The sequence below is a fragment of the Talpa occidentalis genome, unplaced genomic scaffold, assembly GCF_014898055.3.
Source record: "Talpa occidentalis isolate TD23 unplaced genomic scaffold, MPIMG_talOcc4v2.1 talOcc4.6, whole genome shotgun sequence".
Taxonomy (NCBI): domain Eukaryota; kingdom Metazoa; phylum Chordata; class Mammalia; order Eulipotyphla; family Talpidae; genus Talpa; species Talpa occidentalis.
The window spans coordinates 28,440,565-28,458,849 of NW_023604972.1; the positions used below are offsets into that span (position 1 = coordinate 28,440,565).

The following is an 18,285-nucleotide window of genomic DNA, read 5'->3' on the forward strand; positions in this document are numbered from 1 at the left end:
TATGGAGCTTAGTAGCTTAAAGTTGGAAGCAGTGTGGAGGCAGACCCCAAGGTGACAGTACTTGGAGATGAAAGGCCTCAAGTTTCACTCGTCAAGCAACTAAAAGTCAAGCTTACAGCAGACACAATGAAATAAGGGAAGGATCTATGTAGATTTGGGCAAGTAGGTTTGAGACTGTGGGTCTGGAGTTTGGGAGAGAGGTTGGGCCTTTTCATTGCAAACCTGGTCATCATGTATGTGGAGCTGGTTATGAAGCAGTTGGTCCATGGAGAGTGGTAAGGGTGACCTCAAGAAAGGCTGGGAACAGACCCTTGAGAAATGTACTTGATGAGTACAGAGGAAAAGTGTCAGGAAGGAAAAGGAAAAAATGTCAGAGAAGTGGTAGTATAAAGACAAGGATGTAGCTCCTGACAGCCTAGATTGGAAAGTCACACAAAGGATTAGGGTAGAGTACATTTTTCTTTTACAAAAAATGTCACTTCTCCTTTGGAGAGCTGATTTTTAATTTACATTTTATTCTAGAAAATGGTCCTTTTTTCAACATAACATTAAAAAAAATTTAATTGCTTTGAGTCCCTCAATTTTGCATGATCAATCCCAAAAAATTGTGCTGGTCTTTGGGCAGAATTTGTTAAAGTCTTTTTAATGGTTCCATCAAAGTGCTTCAGCCTGTACTGAAATAGTTACTTGACTTCCCCTTGATTTCAAGTTGAGTGTTGTTGTCTTTTTAGTAGTAGAGCTGGTCACCACGTAGAGAGCCAGTTCCTATCAGGTGCTTTGGGTCTGCATTTGAATATAAAAATCAGAATTACCTTTCTCTAATGACAACCTCTTGTTCTCTGATTATTTACTCCCATTTCTTTCACTGAAGTGCTCTTGTGTTCTTCGTGAACTGGATTTATTTGGGAATTCTTGCAATGATGGTACCTGACTCTTAGAGCCATCTTCAAAATATTCTCCCCTGCTCTTTCACACTGAAAAGTAGGTCTATCACCACAGGTCTGCAACAACTGTATTTGTCCTACAACCATTTTGGTCTCACAGTCCTCAAGAGGCTACACAAGTCTCTCATTTACATAAGTGTCCCATGGGTTGGAATTCATTTTGCCTCTTCTGGAATCTTGTGAGGGTTGTAATACCATTTGAGTGTCTGTTCTCTGGATGGAAGATTCATGTTCATGGACTGAGTCTATTCCACTGCAGTCACTCTTAGGATCTAAGGGAATTTTGGCGGAACATGGTGGTGGTGTTTGTGGTGAAATATCCACATTTGAAGACATGAAATCTTTAAGGGAGTATTGCCACTCCATTGCCTGGGGTTGAAGAGCTGTGACATAGTCGTAAGTGGACATGCCTGGGATTTCATCACTGACAGGGCTATTGCCCTGTGATCTTGACAAAGTCGATGTATCCTCAGATTTATTGGTGTTAGAAGTACTTTCCACATAAGTCTTATACATACCAGAGTGTGGACCAGAAATGAGAGGTTTTTCAAAATGATCTTCCTGAGTCTCACATTCCCCCGGAATCTTCTGGGCAGTGATATCCTCACCACCCTCTAAGGACCTGACACTGTCCTTCCTCACCCCTAAGTCTTTGTTCTCTGGGGGCTCACTAGCCCCACAGCTATCCTCACCGTACGCCTCTTCTCCAGTCCCATTTCTTGCATCTTCTGAATTTCCAGAACTTAGAGTAAATAAAGACCCTTCATCAGAATCATCGTTGATGTCCAATTCATACTGCGTGTCAGAAGGAGCATGTTTCTGGCCTGCTCCTCTATTAGCAGGAGTGACATCCATGTCACTCTTCCATCCTGAAGGACAGACAGGTGAGGGTGGGTCTGTATCTCCTTGGCCACAGAGTGTGACTGCATTGCAGCAGATTGAAGGCTCTTGCTCAGCACTGGTCCTCTTGGGCATTTGCTGCTGTAAATCCAGCCAATTCATGTAAGTGCTTGTTTGCATTTCCTTAGAAAGCTCCAAAGGTGAGATTTGGGTGCCACGTCTTGTCTGGGCCTCTCCAGTGCTCTGTGCTTTGGTTTGTGCTAGCATTGGAGAAAGAGAAGCTGTCTTGTCTCTTGAGAGTGTTGGGTCTAATTCATTTGAAATGTTAGGGATGGAGCCAGACACAGTTTGTAAACAATCAGGGACGTGCAGTGAGTGCTCACTGAGAAAATTATCCTGGGGCACAGTATCATACTGAACTTCTTCAATAACATTCCTGTAGATGTGGTCCTGTGCTGCTGACATCAGTGCATTATTATGAGTGTTTGCTTGTGCGCCAAGAACAGCAGGGGCTGCACTGTCCTCTGGAAACTTGTCAGGACTTCCCCTCCATGCCCCAGTGTGGGCCCCACATGGTTCCCTGCTCTGCTGGCTGCCAGGTGCCTTCCCACTTGTTGCCAGGGCTGTATCAGGAAGGACAACTGCACCTAGGATGGCCTCTGTTCTCAGGAAAGTGTTTTGGTTCTCATGGAGGTTTAGGTCATGGAAACCTTGGTGCGCATCTATATTTGGGTGCCACTGGATGTTCCTTGCAGCTTCAACTTCATCATCGAAGCCTTCATTTGAATGCGCATGAACAGAATGGGGTCTTTTGTTCTGGCATCTCTGTTGCCACAGTCTATCAATGAAAGGCCTTGTAAAAGCCCCCAGGCAGAAAGCCACAAAGAAGGTGATGAACACTGCCAGGCAGACAGCCAGGGCAAGGTCCTGGGCCGGGGCTTCCTTGCTGCCAGGAGGTTGCACATCCCCGGCGCTCCTAACTCGTCTTGACAGCCACCTCTGCTTCTCTCTGGTACCCGCACTGGCATGTTCCTCGTTCCGCAGGGTGGGAAAGCGCACATGAACTTCTTCCCAGGGCTGCTCAGCTTCGCTCTGTATGAAGCGATCCGCGTGATTCCACTGAACTCGAGGAAGGTGGGTCTCTCTGGAAATTCTCCTTTTTGGCGTCCACCAATATGTCTCCTCATTGTCTGAAGGTGAGGGATAAAAACATTCATTGAGGGCCTACCTGGTGGTGCAAGAGGTTAAGCACTGCACTATGAAGCTGTCTGCAGCCTCTGCAGCACGAGTTTGATCCCCAGCCAGCCAGGGAGCTACCCACATGGTGCAGCAGACCTCTCCTGACTCACCTGCTGCTCCCCTCAGCAGTGTATTTCAGTAGACCTGCCTGTTCTGCTCCCCACTCTCTCTGGTGAATCCTTTCACCCCCCACACCTCTGGCCTGTACCCCAGCTCTTGTATGCATAAATAAATAAATCTTTAAAACAACATTTAAAAAAAAAGGAAGTAACTTCCCTCTTTATGAAAAAAAATTCATTGAGTGGACATTGAAATAAGATTCCATGGGGTTTTCAAAGCGTCTGTGAATCCTCCGCACTCCTTATCAGGTGGTGATAAAGTGCACATATTCAGTGGGGTCTCATGGCTTAATTGATGTCTGATACCAAGCATAAGTGCAGGGCTCCGCGTGCACAGACACACGGCTGCAGTGTTAGGTTTGCAGCGGAGGGTCCAGAAAATTGTGTTTTTCAGGTTTCTTGCCTTACTGCTGCTCGTGGGAGGAAAGAAACCAGATGGAGGGACAGACACATGCTTCTCCTTCCATATCCTCGCCTGCTGCATGTTTGCCAGAACATTCCATCAACCTCAGGCAAAGTCTGCCTAAGTCCTTCCCATGTTTGCCATACTATTTCCTCACCTTTCCCCAGTGCTGGCAAACAGCAGAAACATTCAGGTTTTTCCACTGGTTCCTGACATTCAGAAGGCTGGGCATAGCTTATAGACCAATGAAGCAAGTGTGGGGTGGGCACCAAGACTGTCCTCTGTGCCTCATGCAACTCTTCTCAACCTTGCACTTGGGACACATTTCTACTTCAATGGCATCCTGAAGAGAACAGTGTCCCGGACTTGTTAAAAAAAGAAATCTGGCACTCCTACCCCTTCCCCAGGTTAGTTTTGTGATTTAGCCAAGAGAATTAATAGTGGAAAAAAAGCTTACCAGAGTGTTTGACTCTAGTAATATATTCTAGCACTGGAAAGAGTGGCAGGGTTCCAAAGAAAAATATACTTTTGAAATACGCGTGTTTTGTATATGGGTAGGATTATACTTTTAGAGGGTTAGCAAACATTTAAAATAATTATGCTTGGGGGGGCCTCCCTGGTGGCGTAAGAGGTTGAGTCTCAGCACTATGAAGCTATTGTAGCCTCTGCAGCACAAGTTCGTTGCCCGGGCGAACCAGGAGAAACCCACATGGCTCAGCAGACTTCTCCTGTCTCGCCTGCTGCCCTCCTCAGTGTATTTCAGTAGATCCACCTATTCTGCTCCCCGCTCTGTCTCTTATGAATCCTCTCACCGCCCCCTACACCTCTGGCCTGTACCCCAGTTCATGTATGCATAAATAAGTAAATCTTAAAAGAAAAAAATAATTATGCTTCAAGTTTTAAAGTTCTTTCTTTGCTCGATTATTTGTTAAGGACTGGGATTTAAAATAAGACATTTTTTGGGCCTCCCCAGGTGGCGCAGTGGTTGAGCACTGGACTGCGAGGCAGCCCGCAGCCTCTGCAGTGCCAGTTCGTTCCCCGGCCGCCGGTGAGGGTCCCACAAAAAAAAAAAAAAAAAAGACATTTTGGGAGTTTTAGAGCAAAATCCACTCCTCACAACATTTCTGGTTTTGACCAAGTCCAGTGGTTTCTGAACTATTTGGAGTAGGTTTCTTTGACCACGTGAAGAAAATTGTTCATGAAGGGAGGAAAACAGGTAGGTACTGAACACTGTTCTGGATATAGCCCAAGGCTAATCAATAGCTTATGTTTCAAATGAAACATCCTTTCAGGTGAGACTAAATTTTTCCTACGCTTTTTCTTTTTAGCTTAACAGAAATCATTCTAGACAAAAGAGGTATTACTGACTTACTTATAGATTTGTTGCAAATTATATCCCACTTTAGCCTCCAAGATTCAGAAATGAAATTTTGGAAGACAGCGACATGGCAGCCACACCGCCACTGGGTCCCAGCCAGGTTGGCCTGCAGATTGGGCAGTGCTAGAGCCATGGTCACCATGGGAAGGACGGCGGTCAGCTCGTTGTTGCTGAGGCCCACGACCTGCTTGAGAAGAGCCAAATTCAGGACATCTGTGAATAAGGACATTTAAAAGCAAAATAAAGAAGCTACAGGTACTGTTCACATCTCTGTGGGAGCAATAGGAGCTGAGCACTGATTTGAGACCCAGGGGATATTGGGTTTAAACCTTTGTTGTATCCCTAACTCCTCTGTGAGCCTTAGCAAAGTACTTCCTCTCTATGAGCCCACCCCCCAGGGTTGCTGTAAGGATTCAGTACAGGAGGACCTTTAACTCTGGCGCCTTTTTAGATGCTCATTTTCCCTTCCTTCTTTTCTCGGAGTTGCAATTTGTACAGGTAGTTAAAACCTAGACTTTCTGTTGTTATCATAGTCCAGAATTAGATATCTAATCTAGATCCTGAAAGTGGCATAAAATACTGGAGGATGTGGACATAGGATAGAGAAGTCAACTGTGGATGACCAGAAATAGCAAAGAGAGATCTTTTGCATCAATTATTATCTCGAGTTGTAGAGTGTCTCTCTGTAACTGTGGATATTCACTACACATAAATGACACATGGGAAGATGCATTACATACTACAAGTATTAAATAACATCTGAAAAAAAACCCCAGTAATATCTGTTTTAATACTCAGCTTTCTGGTACCAAATGTGTTCATTAAGTGCCAAAACCAGATTTTAGAGTTACTGGCAAACATGTAGAAGAGACAGTAGAGTAGAAATTGTGTAATCGTGGGCAGTTTAGGTGAATTGAGGATTGTAGATGAGATAAGACTTCCTTGGGGTAAGATTTTAGTATGTCCGTAGCATATATCACCTGTGAGCCTCGGAAGACTTATAAAGTAATACTTACAAAATAATAAATATGCAGAGAAAATAAAATAGACATTAAGCAATTACATAAACAAATATAATCAGCATACAATATATAATACTTATAATCAGTATGCAATATACTAACTGCGGGCGCACTGCCAGGTGAAGTGGACTTTCTTATCTGCTCTGGTAACCACCATGACAGACAGACTCCAATGGTCCTGCTTTCAGATATTCACACCTTTGAGTAATCCCTTTCCCTTAAGTGTGGTCAGGATCTGTGACTTGTTTCTAAGCAGAGTATGGCAAAAATAATCACTCCCATAGCTTTATTATATAAGATGGTGACACTCTCCCTCTCTTTCAGCTTTGAAGAGATTTGTTAAGAGGCGCACATAGCCCAGGCCTCAGGGCAGGCCTTGGCCAACAGTCAGTAAGAAACCAAGCTCTCATTCCAATAAGAAACTGAATCTTGCCAACAACCCAGGAGCCTGGAAGTGGATCCTTCTACAACTGGACCTTCAGGTGAGACCCCAGCTGTGGTCAACACCTCGACAGCAGCCTCTTGAGAGACCCTTGGTAATTTCTTGCCAACTGGCAAGTGAAAACTTGGAGTTGGGTTTAATTTGATTTAGAAAAAAAAGTGCCATTTCTTGCTGCTGACTATTATGTTTGAGTTAAATTCAAGTCTATTACTGAAGCTTTTGATTTTGAGGCAAGAGAGAGACTTCAGATCTTTTAGGGGGCTGTTAAACAGACTTTTTTTTGGACTAGTAGCCAGTACTACCAGACCTGAAAGTCTCAATGGAAATATTCCTCTAATGTAACTGCCCCTATGTCTGCATATTTGAAAAGTTATTGTATAACCTGTAGTTTTTTGAGCCTCTTGAAGACTTGTGGATGAATTCTGAATTGCTTGTTTCTCTTTAAATGGAGGCTGTCCAGGTGCAGGCAGTTATGAACATCAGCCAAACTGATCTGCAATATCCCATTGAATGATAGATCCAAAGTCTGCAATGACTTCAGTTTCCATAGTCCTGTTAATATTAAAGAGTAAGTTAAAATATAAACTGATAATATTTATTGCAGCACTTTTTTTTTTTTTAACCGCATTGAAAAGCTGGACACAACCTAAATGATCCTCAATAGAGAAATGGTTAAACAAAGTATGGTCTATCAATATGACAAAATACCATGTAGTCATAGAAGAGAAAGGGGTAGATGAACATTAACTGACTGAACAGAGAGGAAAATGTTAAATTGCAGAACAGTACAGAGTGTAAATCCAAAGTTACCAGAATAAAAGAACCTCACACAACCATACATATTTTAAGTGAGCAAAAAAAAAAAAAAAAAAAGAGCTTGCAGGGGATGAGTTAAACCATTTCCTTCCTCCTTACACTTAGGAAGAGGAGGGTTGAGGGAGGTAGGTTGGGGTCAAGAAAGAAACTTTGTTTTGATTTTATATACTTTTGAATTATTTCTTTCAATGAGCATGTGCTAATTTTGTAACAAAAACACCAATTAAAACATAACTTTGAAGGAGGTGATAAATATTTATTTGATGGTAAAACTATGGTAAAACTGGGCAGTTGTTCTATTCATATATTTCATAGATGAATACTTGAAGTTTTAAGATGTTCTTATTTTATAGCTATATCCTTTCTTTTAACTACTTATTGTTGATATTACAATTATTTTCTAGGTAATCTGGTATCTTTCAAAGCTAGTAAGGTTACAGCTAGATTGTAATCAAATTTTAGTCTCTGTCTTTGTGTTTCATTGAGTCCAGAGAGTAACTAGGAGACCCATTTGGCACGGAAAATAAAGATTGAGAATAAGGCGTCAGTTGTAGCAATCTTCCAAATTTGATTTCCCAGATGAATCTCCCAAGAAGTTGTATGCATTTTTACTTTTCCTCCTGTTCTTTTCTTTTATTTAGTCTGTGCATTTAACCAACTACTACATAACAGATCAGGTTTGTTCATTTCCCAAAGGGTTTTTTTCCTTCCCTGCTGTCTGCAAGGTACTTACCCTAATACTGATTATGCAGAGAAGATGACTTACAGAAAAGGACTGTGTGCCAGTGTTATCATATGCTCGTATCAGCTGTACACACTAAGCAAGAAGTTAAGTTGTAAGGATAATTCAATCAAAACACTATAAGCAAGTCAGTTGGTGCTGAGGACAAGTATAGCATAAAATCCATGTGCCTGTTTGAGCAATAAGAATACACACAAGAATGAAAGAGTCACCAGTTTTCAAAGCATTTACATTCCTACCTTCCGGTCTATAAAATTAACTACAGTTCGTCTGCCTCTCTATCAGATGATCAGTTCCTTTGGGGCAGAGTTTATGTCTTTGTGAACTCTTGCCATGCCTGAAATATATTAGGCATTCAATAGGCCAGAGGTCACAGTGTGTGGCATGTGCAGAGACCAAATAAAAATTGCTGGATCAAGTTAAAGAGTCGATACAAAAATTTGCATTTCTAGCTTGCCTTGAAAAATTTAAAGTTGTACCTGGGATAAGACAGTGTTTGGCTGGAGTTGAATGAGGACTGCCAGCTTTAAATAGGGCATTCACTTATAGAAGAACACGATTTCTTTGTCTTTATCAAAAATAGGAAATCAAAGGGTAGGCCCCAAAGCCTGCATGTTTAAAAAAATGGGAGAGGGCCTCTCTGATGGCACAAGGGGTTAAGCACTGCACTATGAAGCAATCTGCAGCCTCTGCAGCATGAGTTCAATCCCCAACTGGTCAAGGCGCTACCCACATGGCTCAGCAGACCTCTCCTGACTCACTTGCTGCTCTCCTCAGCAGTGTATTTCAGTAGATCTGCCTGTTCTGCTCCCCACTCTCTCTGGTGAATCCTCTCACTTCCCACATCTCTGGCCTGTACCTAGTTCTTATATGCATAAATAAATAAATCTTTTTTAAAAAATGGGAGAGAATCAAAGCTGATACTCAGTTGGATATACTGTAAGATATACTTCAATATTGGTTTGCGAATGGCCATTGTGAGTCTAGTGTGCTGCTCTGGCCACTCTAGACTACTCCTAGAGCCCCCAAGTCACCAGCCCGTTGCCCCCAGCCCCAGCAATTCTGTTTCATCACTACAGCCAGGAGACATCCAGCTGGACAGCCCAAGCTAAAGACCACTTGGTAAATGTTTTGAATATAACCCCTGGAGAAAAACAGATGCTTATTGTTTGTTTATGTATTTGTTTATTTGTTAAATTTGTCTATACATATATTTTTTACATCGTTGTTCATTTTTGTACAATGTTTGATTTCTCCTCTCAGGTGTAATCCCCATAAAATTCCCACCACCAAGATACCAGTGACCCAAGCCATAGTCGCTTGTGCTCTTCCCTCCCTGTTCTGATCCCTCTCCTTTCCTTCCGCTGCTAAATGTCTCCGATTTAGTTTTCTTGCTAGCTTTGTTTTTGTTTTTTGTTTAAAAAAACATATTTCTTGTGAAAAGAATATCCCTAGATGTTTTAATATGGAAACAATACCAAGGGTGAGGAAAAAAATGCAACACCAATAAGAGAGGAATTTAACAGTTTCTTTAACATTTTCCTGATGCCTGTCTGGTCCACACAGCTCTGTGAACTCACGGTTCCTGCACTATTTCAGAGTTCAGTTGCACTGAAGATGCACTCTAGTTCAGCGGAGAGGGAGGTCATGTCTAGCTTTGGCAGGGAGGGAAGAAATTATTTTAAAACTATTTAATCATGTACTATTTTTATGCTTTAAGCATTTTGTAAACATCTCCTTTTAAATCTTACAAAGCCCTGGAGGGTATTACCATTTTGAAAATGACAGAATCTAAGTGCAGCGAAACCACAAACTTGCCCAGTCACAGGGGTGGGGGTGGGGAGCGTGTGTGTGTGTGTGTGTGTGTGTGTGTGTGTGTGTGTGTGAAGATTGGCCTGGAATTCAGATCTTTCAACCATTATATTTTTTTTAGAAAGTCATTAAGCAAGGCCATAGAAGATAACTTGAATCTAGAAAAGGGAAAAATAAATCTGAGAGTGTGTGGGGGTTGGGAGGGGTGAGCTACGCCTTTCTTGGCAAGAGAATGGCTGAGGCCATGATGTATGAAATTGCCAAACATGGGTGGTGGTTTAGTGATTCCACTTGTATCGTGTAATTAATAGGGTCCTGGAGAGGATCTTAAGAGATTGCATTTTATTCCTGCTCTGTTTTTGACTTTTGATGTGAAATCATGGAGTTTTAGTTAAGCTCTTCATGCCTCGATTTCCTCCATTAAAAATCATCTCTCTCACTTGTAATTGAGACTTATCTTTGATTACTATAATTTTCAAGTACTTTGAACTCCATGGACACCAATGCAATAGTTAATTGCTCAGCAAAGATCCACTCCTCTATGGGCAGAGTAGACTTTCCCACCCCGTCACGTTTAGCCATGTAACTTGCTTTTGTCAATGAGATGCTAGCAGAGATTAAGCAAGCAAAGACTTGAATTGTGCAAATGTGGTGGACTTTGCTCTCTTGGCATCTGCCAAGAACAGTGTCATGAAAAGAACACACGTTGACTAGCCTGCTGGTTCAAAGATAATGAGGGATGTGTGAGCAGACTTGGACCCAACACACTGAGCTTAAGAAAATAGGTGCCATTCCTTGAGGATCTAGCACGTTAGCTGCCAGCATTGGGTGACTAAAGGTGTCCAGTGTGAATTACAGGGAAGTGCTCCTGATAAAACCATCTGATCTTGGTGAATTCCAGGGATCACCTGCAGATGGCATTCTGATCCCCATACAACAAAATAAATTTCACTTTGATTAAAAGTATAATCTGCTTGAAAAGTTTTCTTTGGGAAACTGCTTCCCATGGGGTGTGAAGACATATAAATAAATAAGTGCATGGTGGAATCATACTTATGGGAAGTTGTTTTTGAAATTAAAGGCAAAGGAATAAATTATAAAGAAAAATATTAATTTGACTACAAAAATTTATATTGCACATAGGTTGAGAACACCACAAAATGAACAAAGAATGACAGCTATAAGAAACAATGTAAATTGAAAACAGTAAAGCAGTATTTTAAAAATACCCAAAAATGGACAACTTGGAATTCTTTACTGAATGAAAAGATATTTTTTAAACGAAGACACATAAAGACCTCAGATATACTAGATCTGAGGGAACTCACGGCAAGCAGACTCACCCCAGAAGTTAAAAGATGTCATTCAACTAGATGAAACATGAAATCAGATGGGAGACAGGATCTATACCAAAGAACAAAAAATAGCTCTAGAAAAGGTATCTATGGGTTAATATACATATTTTTAAACTTAAATCTCTTTAAATGGTGATCAACTGTTTAGAGTGAAATGTCAAAAGGAACAGTAGTAGGTTGGGAAGTGCATTAGTGACTCCAGTTTGGAAACTATAGGGTAGATTTCAGTTTTTAAGAGGGGAGAATTGAAAATTGGGAGGAAAAGATGAGACATGTCTGTGGAGATGGAATTATTTATTGAACTACTTTCTGAGGATCACATAGGCCACGTGAAGTAAGAATTTGATTAGTCTTTGCATTTAAGTGAACGGAGGCAGTGTAGTTATTTCCAATAAATTATCTCTGTGTCTTTCTATTAGAAGGCCATGGAGGATATGCCCAGACATGATACATCCTTAGAAACACTCCTTTGGACTATGAACTTCTTCTTTTTTAAGGTTTTTTTAAAAAGAATTATTTATGCATATAAGAGCTGGGGTACAGGCCAGAGGTGCAGGGGATGGGGGGGTGAGAGGATTCACCAGAGAGAGTGGGGAACAGAACAGACAGATGGACTGAAATACACTGCTGAGGGGAGCAGTGGGCGAGTCAGGAGAGATCTGCTGCACCATATGGGTTGTTCCCTGGCTGGCCAGGGATCAAACTTGTGATGCAGAGGTTGCGGACAGCTTTGTATGTTGCGTCTTAACCCCTTGCACCACCAGGGAGGCCCTGGACTGTGAACTTCTTAAGTGTTCTCCCAACTATGATATCTTGATAACATAAAGCAATGTATTCAGGGGGTTTTAAGTTCAAAGAGTATTAAAAGAAATGGAATAAAATCTGGAATGATCCTGGGTAAGATATTTGACTTATATGTGGTCAAATTTATATAGGTGGGCCATGTTATAGGTGCCTTCTTAGCTTAATGATAAACATTTGTTTTGTTACTTTAGAATCTGAATAGATTTTGAGAGCATTGGTTATTGGTATTTCCAGAATCCAGTGGCAATCAGGAGAAGTTTAATTCCTTACAAATGAAAAGAATAGTACATCTGTTTTTATAATAGTTGTTTTTTACTTGACCAGACTTAAAAAAATCAGGTGTTATTTCATCTCATTTCTGATACATTTCTCTCTCAGATTCTGGAATTTAGCATGCTGACGTGAGGTTGCCATAACTGGTCTGGAAATCCCAGACACGCTGATCCTGCTGTATTTCTAGGTACTGTGTGGGTAATCTGAAAACATTGTTTGAGGAAGGTGGGATAGGTTAAATGGAGACCTATCCCTTTGTTTTCAACTTCTTGAAGTGATTTTTTCCATTATTAATGCTGTATCCAAAAATACAGGAGAAGGTGGAATGAGCATTAAAGTTAATTTCATGGCTGGCTTCTGTTTTGTAAACGGCGCTGGCCAGCACCTTCTCTGGGGGGAGGTCTCTCCATTGTGAAGCTCCGGGGTCACATCACACCTGACTCTGGGTGTCAGCATCTGACACTGGGCTAATTTCCTGAATGAAAAGCTTTTCTTTGGTTCTATAAACTGTCACCATTTTAAGACATGTGGGACATAATTTATAAAGTACAAATGGCTATAAGGCTAGATGTTTGATCACTGTTTTCTGAGTTCTATTATTATTTTAGATGAGAACAAACACCTATATGAATGGCTAGACACAAATAATTCTATTTGTGAATTACAGTGGACTAGGAGTCCCATCTACTGTAATTGTTATTTAACATTTTAAATGGTAACTTGAGATTTAGGGAAAAAAAATCCAAATTTATTGTTTCTAAATAAACTGTTATTTTCAATTTGTGTCCAGAGAGTAGTAATAACTAATATTTGCAAAGTATAAGCTTATAAAATATTTTTTACATATTTTAATAACTATGATTTATTATGCCAAATATTGTATTAAATTAAGTCCTTGAGACACATTTTTTCCATTAATCTTCATGGCAATGCTATGAGTAAATATTACATTATCCAGATATTATCTTTAAAGAGGCTGAGAATAAAGGAATAAAAAAAGAAAAAAGGAAATGATTAGAAAAAGAATCCAGTCTGCACATCTCTTTGCAGCTTTTTACTTCAAAATGGGATTTTAGAGTCAGAGTTATCCAGTCATAATATCAGAAATCACAAAATAGGAAGGGATATTAAAGGGAACCCAAGCTAGCAAAAACTGGAAATTTATGATGATTATGGAAAAATAATTCAAATTGCAAAATGGTATGGATGAAAGCAGTCTGAATTATATCCAATTAGATTCAGGGCTTATGTTGGTCTTCATCATCTATTTCATTCATCTCTCTATGGTTTCATTTGCTAGAATTCTAATGCAATTTCACATACAGGCGTTTCCTCTCTTTTATAAGTAACAGAGTCCCTGATATTCTGGGAGGCTGAAGAGGAAGACGGTTCTGCATTTTGTTGGAATATTTAGTCCTGAAAATGGAATTCACCCTAACTACCAATTAACTTTAGGGAATTCATCTGCCTTAAGAAGATAATGTTCAGCATTTCTTTATTTACTCTTGTGGTGGGGTACCATTTTGACATATTAACCATTCACCTCTATTTTCCTCTTTCCCTTTCTCTCCATTCAAGCAGAAAGTAGGCATTGTGGGGGGAGGCCAGTACATGGTACGGCAGAAAGCACAGGAGACCAGTCTTTCTGACTTTTGTTTTCCAAAGGTCTGAATCTTTAGAGAAAGGAATTTTAACATCTAAACAGAGGGTTCTGAAGAAACAAAAAGGGAAAAAAGAATTTTCTCCAAACTGAAGACCCACACACACACCCCTTCCCAGGAAAATCTGGGCAAAGAAAAAGTCCATGAAAGAATGATTTTAAGCACAATCACCTCCATATCACATCTTCAGTTGGCCTTAATAGAATGAGGGCTCAGAATCAGAAATAATGCTGAGGTATAAATGATAGGCGGTTATATTCTAACACAATTGAATTTGTGGGTTGAGAGTCACATCTACCATACTAGATAAAAAATATGTTGTATCATATGGATGTGTTTAATTATAATGGTGTTCATCAGAGTTAAAGCAAACAAAATGGAAAACAACCTAAATATTATTTAATAAGTGATTAAACTGCTTATATGTATGAAACCAACTAACATTATGTATCAGAGTGTCTAATTATATAAATATGTTCAAAATATCCTGATACAAAAATACAAGTTATAAAATATGGAAAGAGTGATCCAATTTTGAAAGAAACACACACACATACACACACATACATATACATACATACATAGGTGTAATAAAAGAATAAACCTGAAGATCATACATTACATGAGGGGCTTTAATTTTTTCCTTCCAATTTTTCTTTAATCCCTAATGTTTGCTTTCTAAAAGCAAATATCCCTTTAATAAGAACAACATCAAAATTATAGAATAGAATGCAATCAGTTTACACTGAAAATACTACACATTACTTTTATGGAACAGGTCAGGGAGAGACTTCCACCCTATACTTCTGCTGATATGAGTGGAGTAGCCATTCCTTCACCTGATAACTTATTATTATCAAAATAACAAGACCAGAAACTGGAGAAAGAGCAAAAATATATGAAATTAAGAAACAGAAAAATGATAAAAATTAAATATGCATAAAATGGGATGGAGTAAATGGCAATTTTGGTATTTTTTTATTATAGTATCTTATATAAAGTACTTAGCAAATAGGAATCAAGACTAAAAACACACCAGGAAAGGAAAAATTGTCTAGCATTCCTGAATATGAAAAGGTCAAAGGCTTATGAACTGGATAAATTTTCTAAATAAAACACTGGTAAGTTAAAGAACTGTAACATACAGATCACTGATGTCAGAGTGAATGAGAACTTATTATAATAGGAAGGTAAGTGGAGTATCCTGTTAGAAATCAGGATAAGGAATTCTGATTTTGATTTGATAATAAGAAAGTTTACAGTTTAATAAATAATAATGTTAGCATATTTCTAGTCTACATTTGGAGGACACTAGATAAATGGATCCAAATTGTATTCTAAATGACATGTTTATGTTACGTATTAAAAGTTTGGGAATTAGTCATTACTCAGTGCTTTTCTATATTTAGAAAATATAATCAAAGTAGGTAATTTAAAATTATTCCTTATTATTTAGCACTGAAATACTTCTAGTGTCTCAACAAATCCACTTAAGATTAATGTTATAGTAATGGAAGATTAAATTGCACTGATTAAGTTCCACATATTGTAACTTCAAATCCCACTAAGAAATGCCTTTTATTATATTTGCTCTGATCAAATTGCTTTACTTTCAGTTGTTTCCTTGAAACTGAAAACATGGAATTCTTATTGACATAAAACATTAACTCTTTACATGCTCATTGTATCTTGGTCTAGTCCAGCTTTTAAAATTGTACTTACCCTTGGGAATATCACTGAGTTTATTTCTTTTAAGGATTAGTAACTTTAGAAAAGGAAGTCCATTTCTCAAGGTACTTTTGCGGTATTTCTTCCATGAGACCTTAGGACTGGGTAGGTCTGAAGAGATAGTACAAATGGCATTGTTGCTGAGGCTTAGTGTTTCCAAACCATGGAAATGTGTAAGAGGGCTTAAGGTTATTTTCAATATGCAATTGTTACTGAGGTCCAGATGTTTTATATTCCATTTGCTTTTCATATGAGGTTGTGAGAGAACCTTTAAGAAACTGGAACTTAAATCCACCGTGGTTGCTGTCTGTGATATGTCCACATGTATATTATGTTTTCCAGTAAAAGAACAACTTGTCAAAAGATATCCATCCCACTGGCACTCAGCATTGAATGAAATAATGCTTTTTCTTGATGGGTTTGTCATTGTCCCAATGAAATAAAGACTTACAACCATGGTAACGAGACTGAAACATAGGTTTTTCATAATGCCTGGAGAAATGAAAAATGGATTGACTTTTTCAAAATAACACCTAAAAACAAACAACAAATTTTAATTTACAACTTAAAATTGAGGAAAATTATCTTACTTTACCAATTTACGTGAATATTTGATTTCCTAGAAATTGAGGCAATAAAAATGTAGCTACCAAAAGGGTAAAGCTATAGTATACAATTAATTTATGGCATGTGTTAAAGAAAAAAATGTCTGATTTGTTCAGAAAAAGATATTTACTTGGATCTCACCTCTGCGTCTGCTTTTCCAGGCTCATTCACACTGCAGTCTGCTTTGGAGTGAAGGAAACCTTCCAAGATTAGACTTCCCTGCTTCCTTGCTGGTCATTCACAGAGAGCAAAGTCTATTACGTTTATCTACAACATTGTAATCAGCTGTGTAGTTCATTATGTGACAAGTCATCCGGTTACACTAAATGGTGAAACTGCATAGGTGGAAAGTTCAACTCACAGCTAGAAGAACGACAAGCTTTGTCTTTGTGGCTTCTGTGACTTCACAAATTTTTTGGAAAACATTTAGCTATATACAACATAAATAAAATGGTTACAAAAAGGATGCTTTGCCTCAGAACCATGAAGATGTAGGAAGATACAGAACCATTAGGTATGTTTATTTTGTTGAAGACTCTTGAGAAGCAACTGAAAGCCTTAAAACAAATAACTACAAATCACAATGACTAAATGTCTACACACAAATTTTTTTAAGTAGATGAAAACTTTTGTGATTTAAGAAAAATTCCATTAAAAAACCAGTGTGTACACAAATTACCACATTATTCAGTATGTAGTTTTCTGTTCTAGTAGCAACACTTTAGTTCTCATCACTGACTTGAAATACTAGAATAACTTAACTGCTTTCCTGCCACTGCCTCTTGATTTTCCTTCTGATTGATCCTGAGATTCCCAAGGATCATTTCCCTATAATACTGCTTTACTCATATCATTCCTTCAGGCAGAGTCCTCAGAGGGCTCCTTATTGCCTATAGTCCAAATCTTAGAGGTCAGCATTCAAGCATTGCATTATCTAGTTAACTGTATGAACTAGTTTGATAAGTACGAGGAGCAACAATGAGATGTGGCTTGTGTACAGTAGTAGTGTATGTATTTCTCATGCTAAAATTAGCTTTCAGTTCATTTTCAATTGCAAGTTCAATTCTCTTCCTCTCCTTAAAATTCTTTATATCCTTCCAGATCCATTTCTAATCCTCTTGCTTGAAAACCCTTTCCCCTGCTTTAGCCTTTGTCTTTGTTTTCAGAAAATTTTCAGTCAATCTTTGAGTAAATGAATGAATCTATGTTAATAATTATCAGTACATATCCTGCATTGCTACTGTTTGGCTTTGTGGCTGCTTTCAACTCCCACTAACACTATAAACTCCTGTATGTAAGAACCATGTTGTAAGAACCATGTTGTTCATGTGATAATTATATATAATACATAATAGTGTATATGCATGCATAACAAATACATATTAAAGAAATAGCTATAGATGTATCTACTTACCTAGTTTTAATAGTATGCATTATGTTAAAGGGTTAATCTCTATTTGGATGACTTAATGCATGGAACGAATGAAATTTACCACGTAACTTTTAAACCCTTGTTTCATACAAGGTCAAGTCTCCCATATTCTGAAGGGCATCTAAGCTCAGGTGCACCTCGCCATGAACTGCAAAGGTGCCCTTCAGCATGGAAGGGTGATTTATTTTTATAGTGTGCCTCTTAAGCAATACCAGAAACTGAATTTGTATAGCCAGAAAGACATGTTTCTGTATTCAAAGTTGCTATCATCATATGTACAATCATATACCAAGCTAATATAACAGTATCGGCAACAGCAAGCGAAGTCTTCATTCACAGGCACATTACTACTCAGGATTGAAAAGAAACATGGTTGAAAAACACTCTTAAGGGGACATAAAGATTTTTCATTGACCTGGTTATAAATTGAAGAGAGTTATATATTAATAGATTTGAGTTCAAAATAGCTAGTAAGGATAATGTCTTAAAGTAAAATGTATTAATCTGTAAAGAGAAATTACTTGAATACATACAAACTTGTAGATCTTAGATAAGGAGACCCTGAAATGCCAGCAAAAATTTCTGAGGAAATTAAGAACAATTAGGTAAAACATAAATCATTAAATGGCATTAAATGGCCATAATCAATGTGAAGTATGAGGAAGCAGT

At 38.8% G+C, this 18,285-nt stretch overlaps 1 protein-coding gene across 1 annotated transcript; it reads right to left on the reverse strand.

Moving 5' to 3' along the window:
• Positions 1-534: 534 nt before the first annotated feature.
• Positions 535-17,590, reverse strand: LRRC66 (leucine rich repeat containing 66). The gene is made up of 5 exons (XM_054688045.1): positions 16,326-17,590; positions 15,573-16,111; positions 6,770-6,939; positions 4,918-5,110; positions 535-2,974 (listed from the first exon to the last, which is right to left on the reverse strand). The coding sequence occupies exons 1-5, from the start codon at positions 16,349-16,351 to the stop codon at positions 1,056-1,058; spliced, it is 2,847 nt and encodes a 948-aa protein (XP_054544020.1). The 5' UTR covers positions 16,352-17,590; the 3' UTR covers positions 535-1,055.
• Positions 17,591-18,285: the final 695 nt, after the last annotated feature.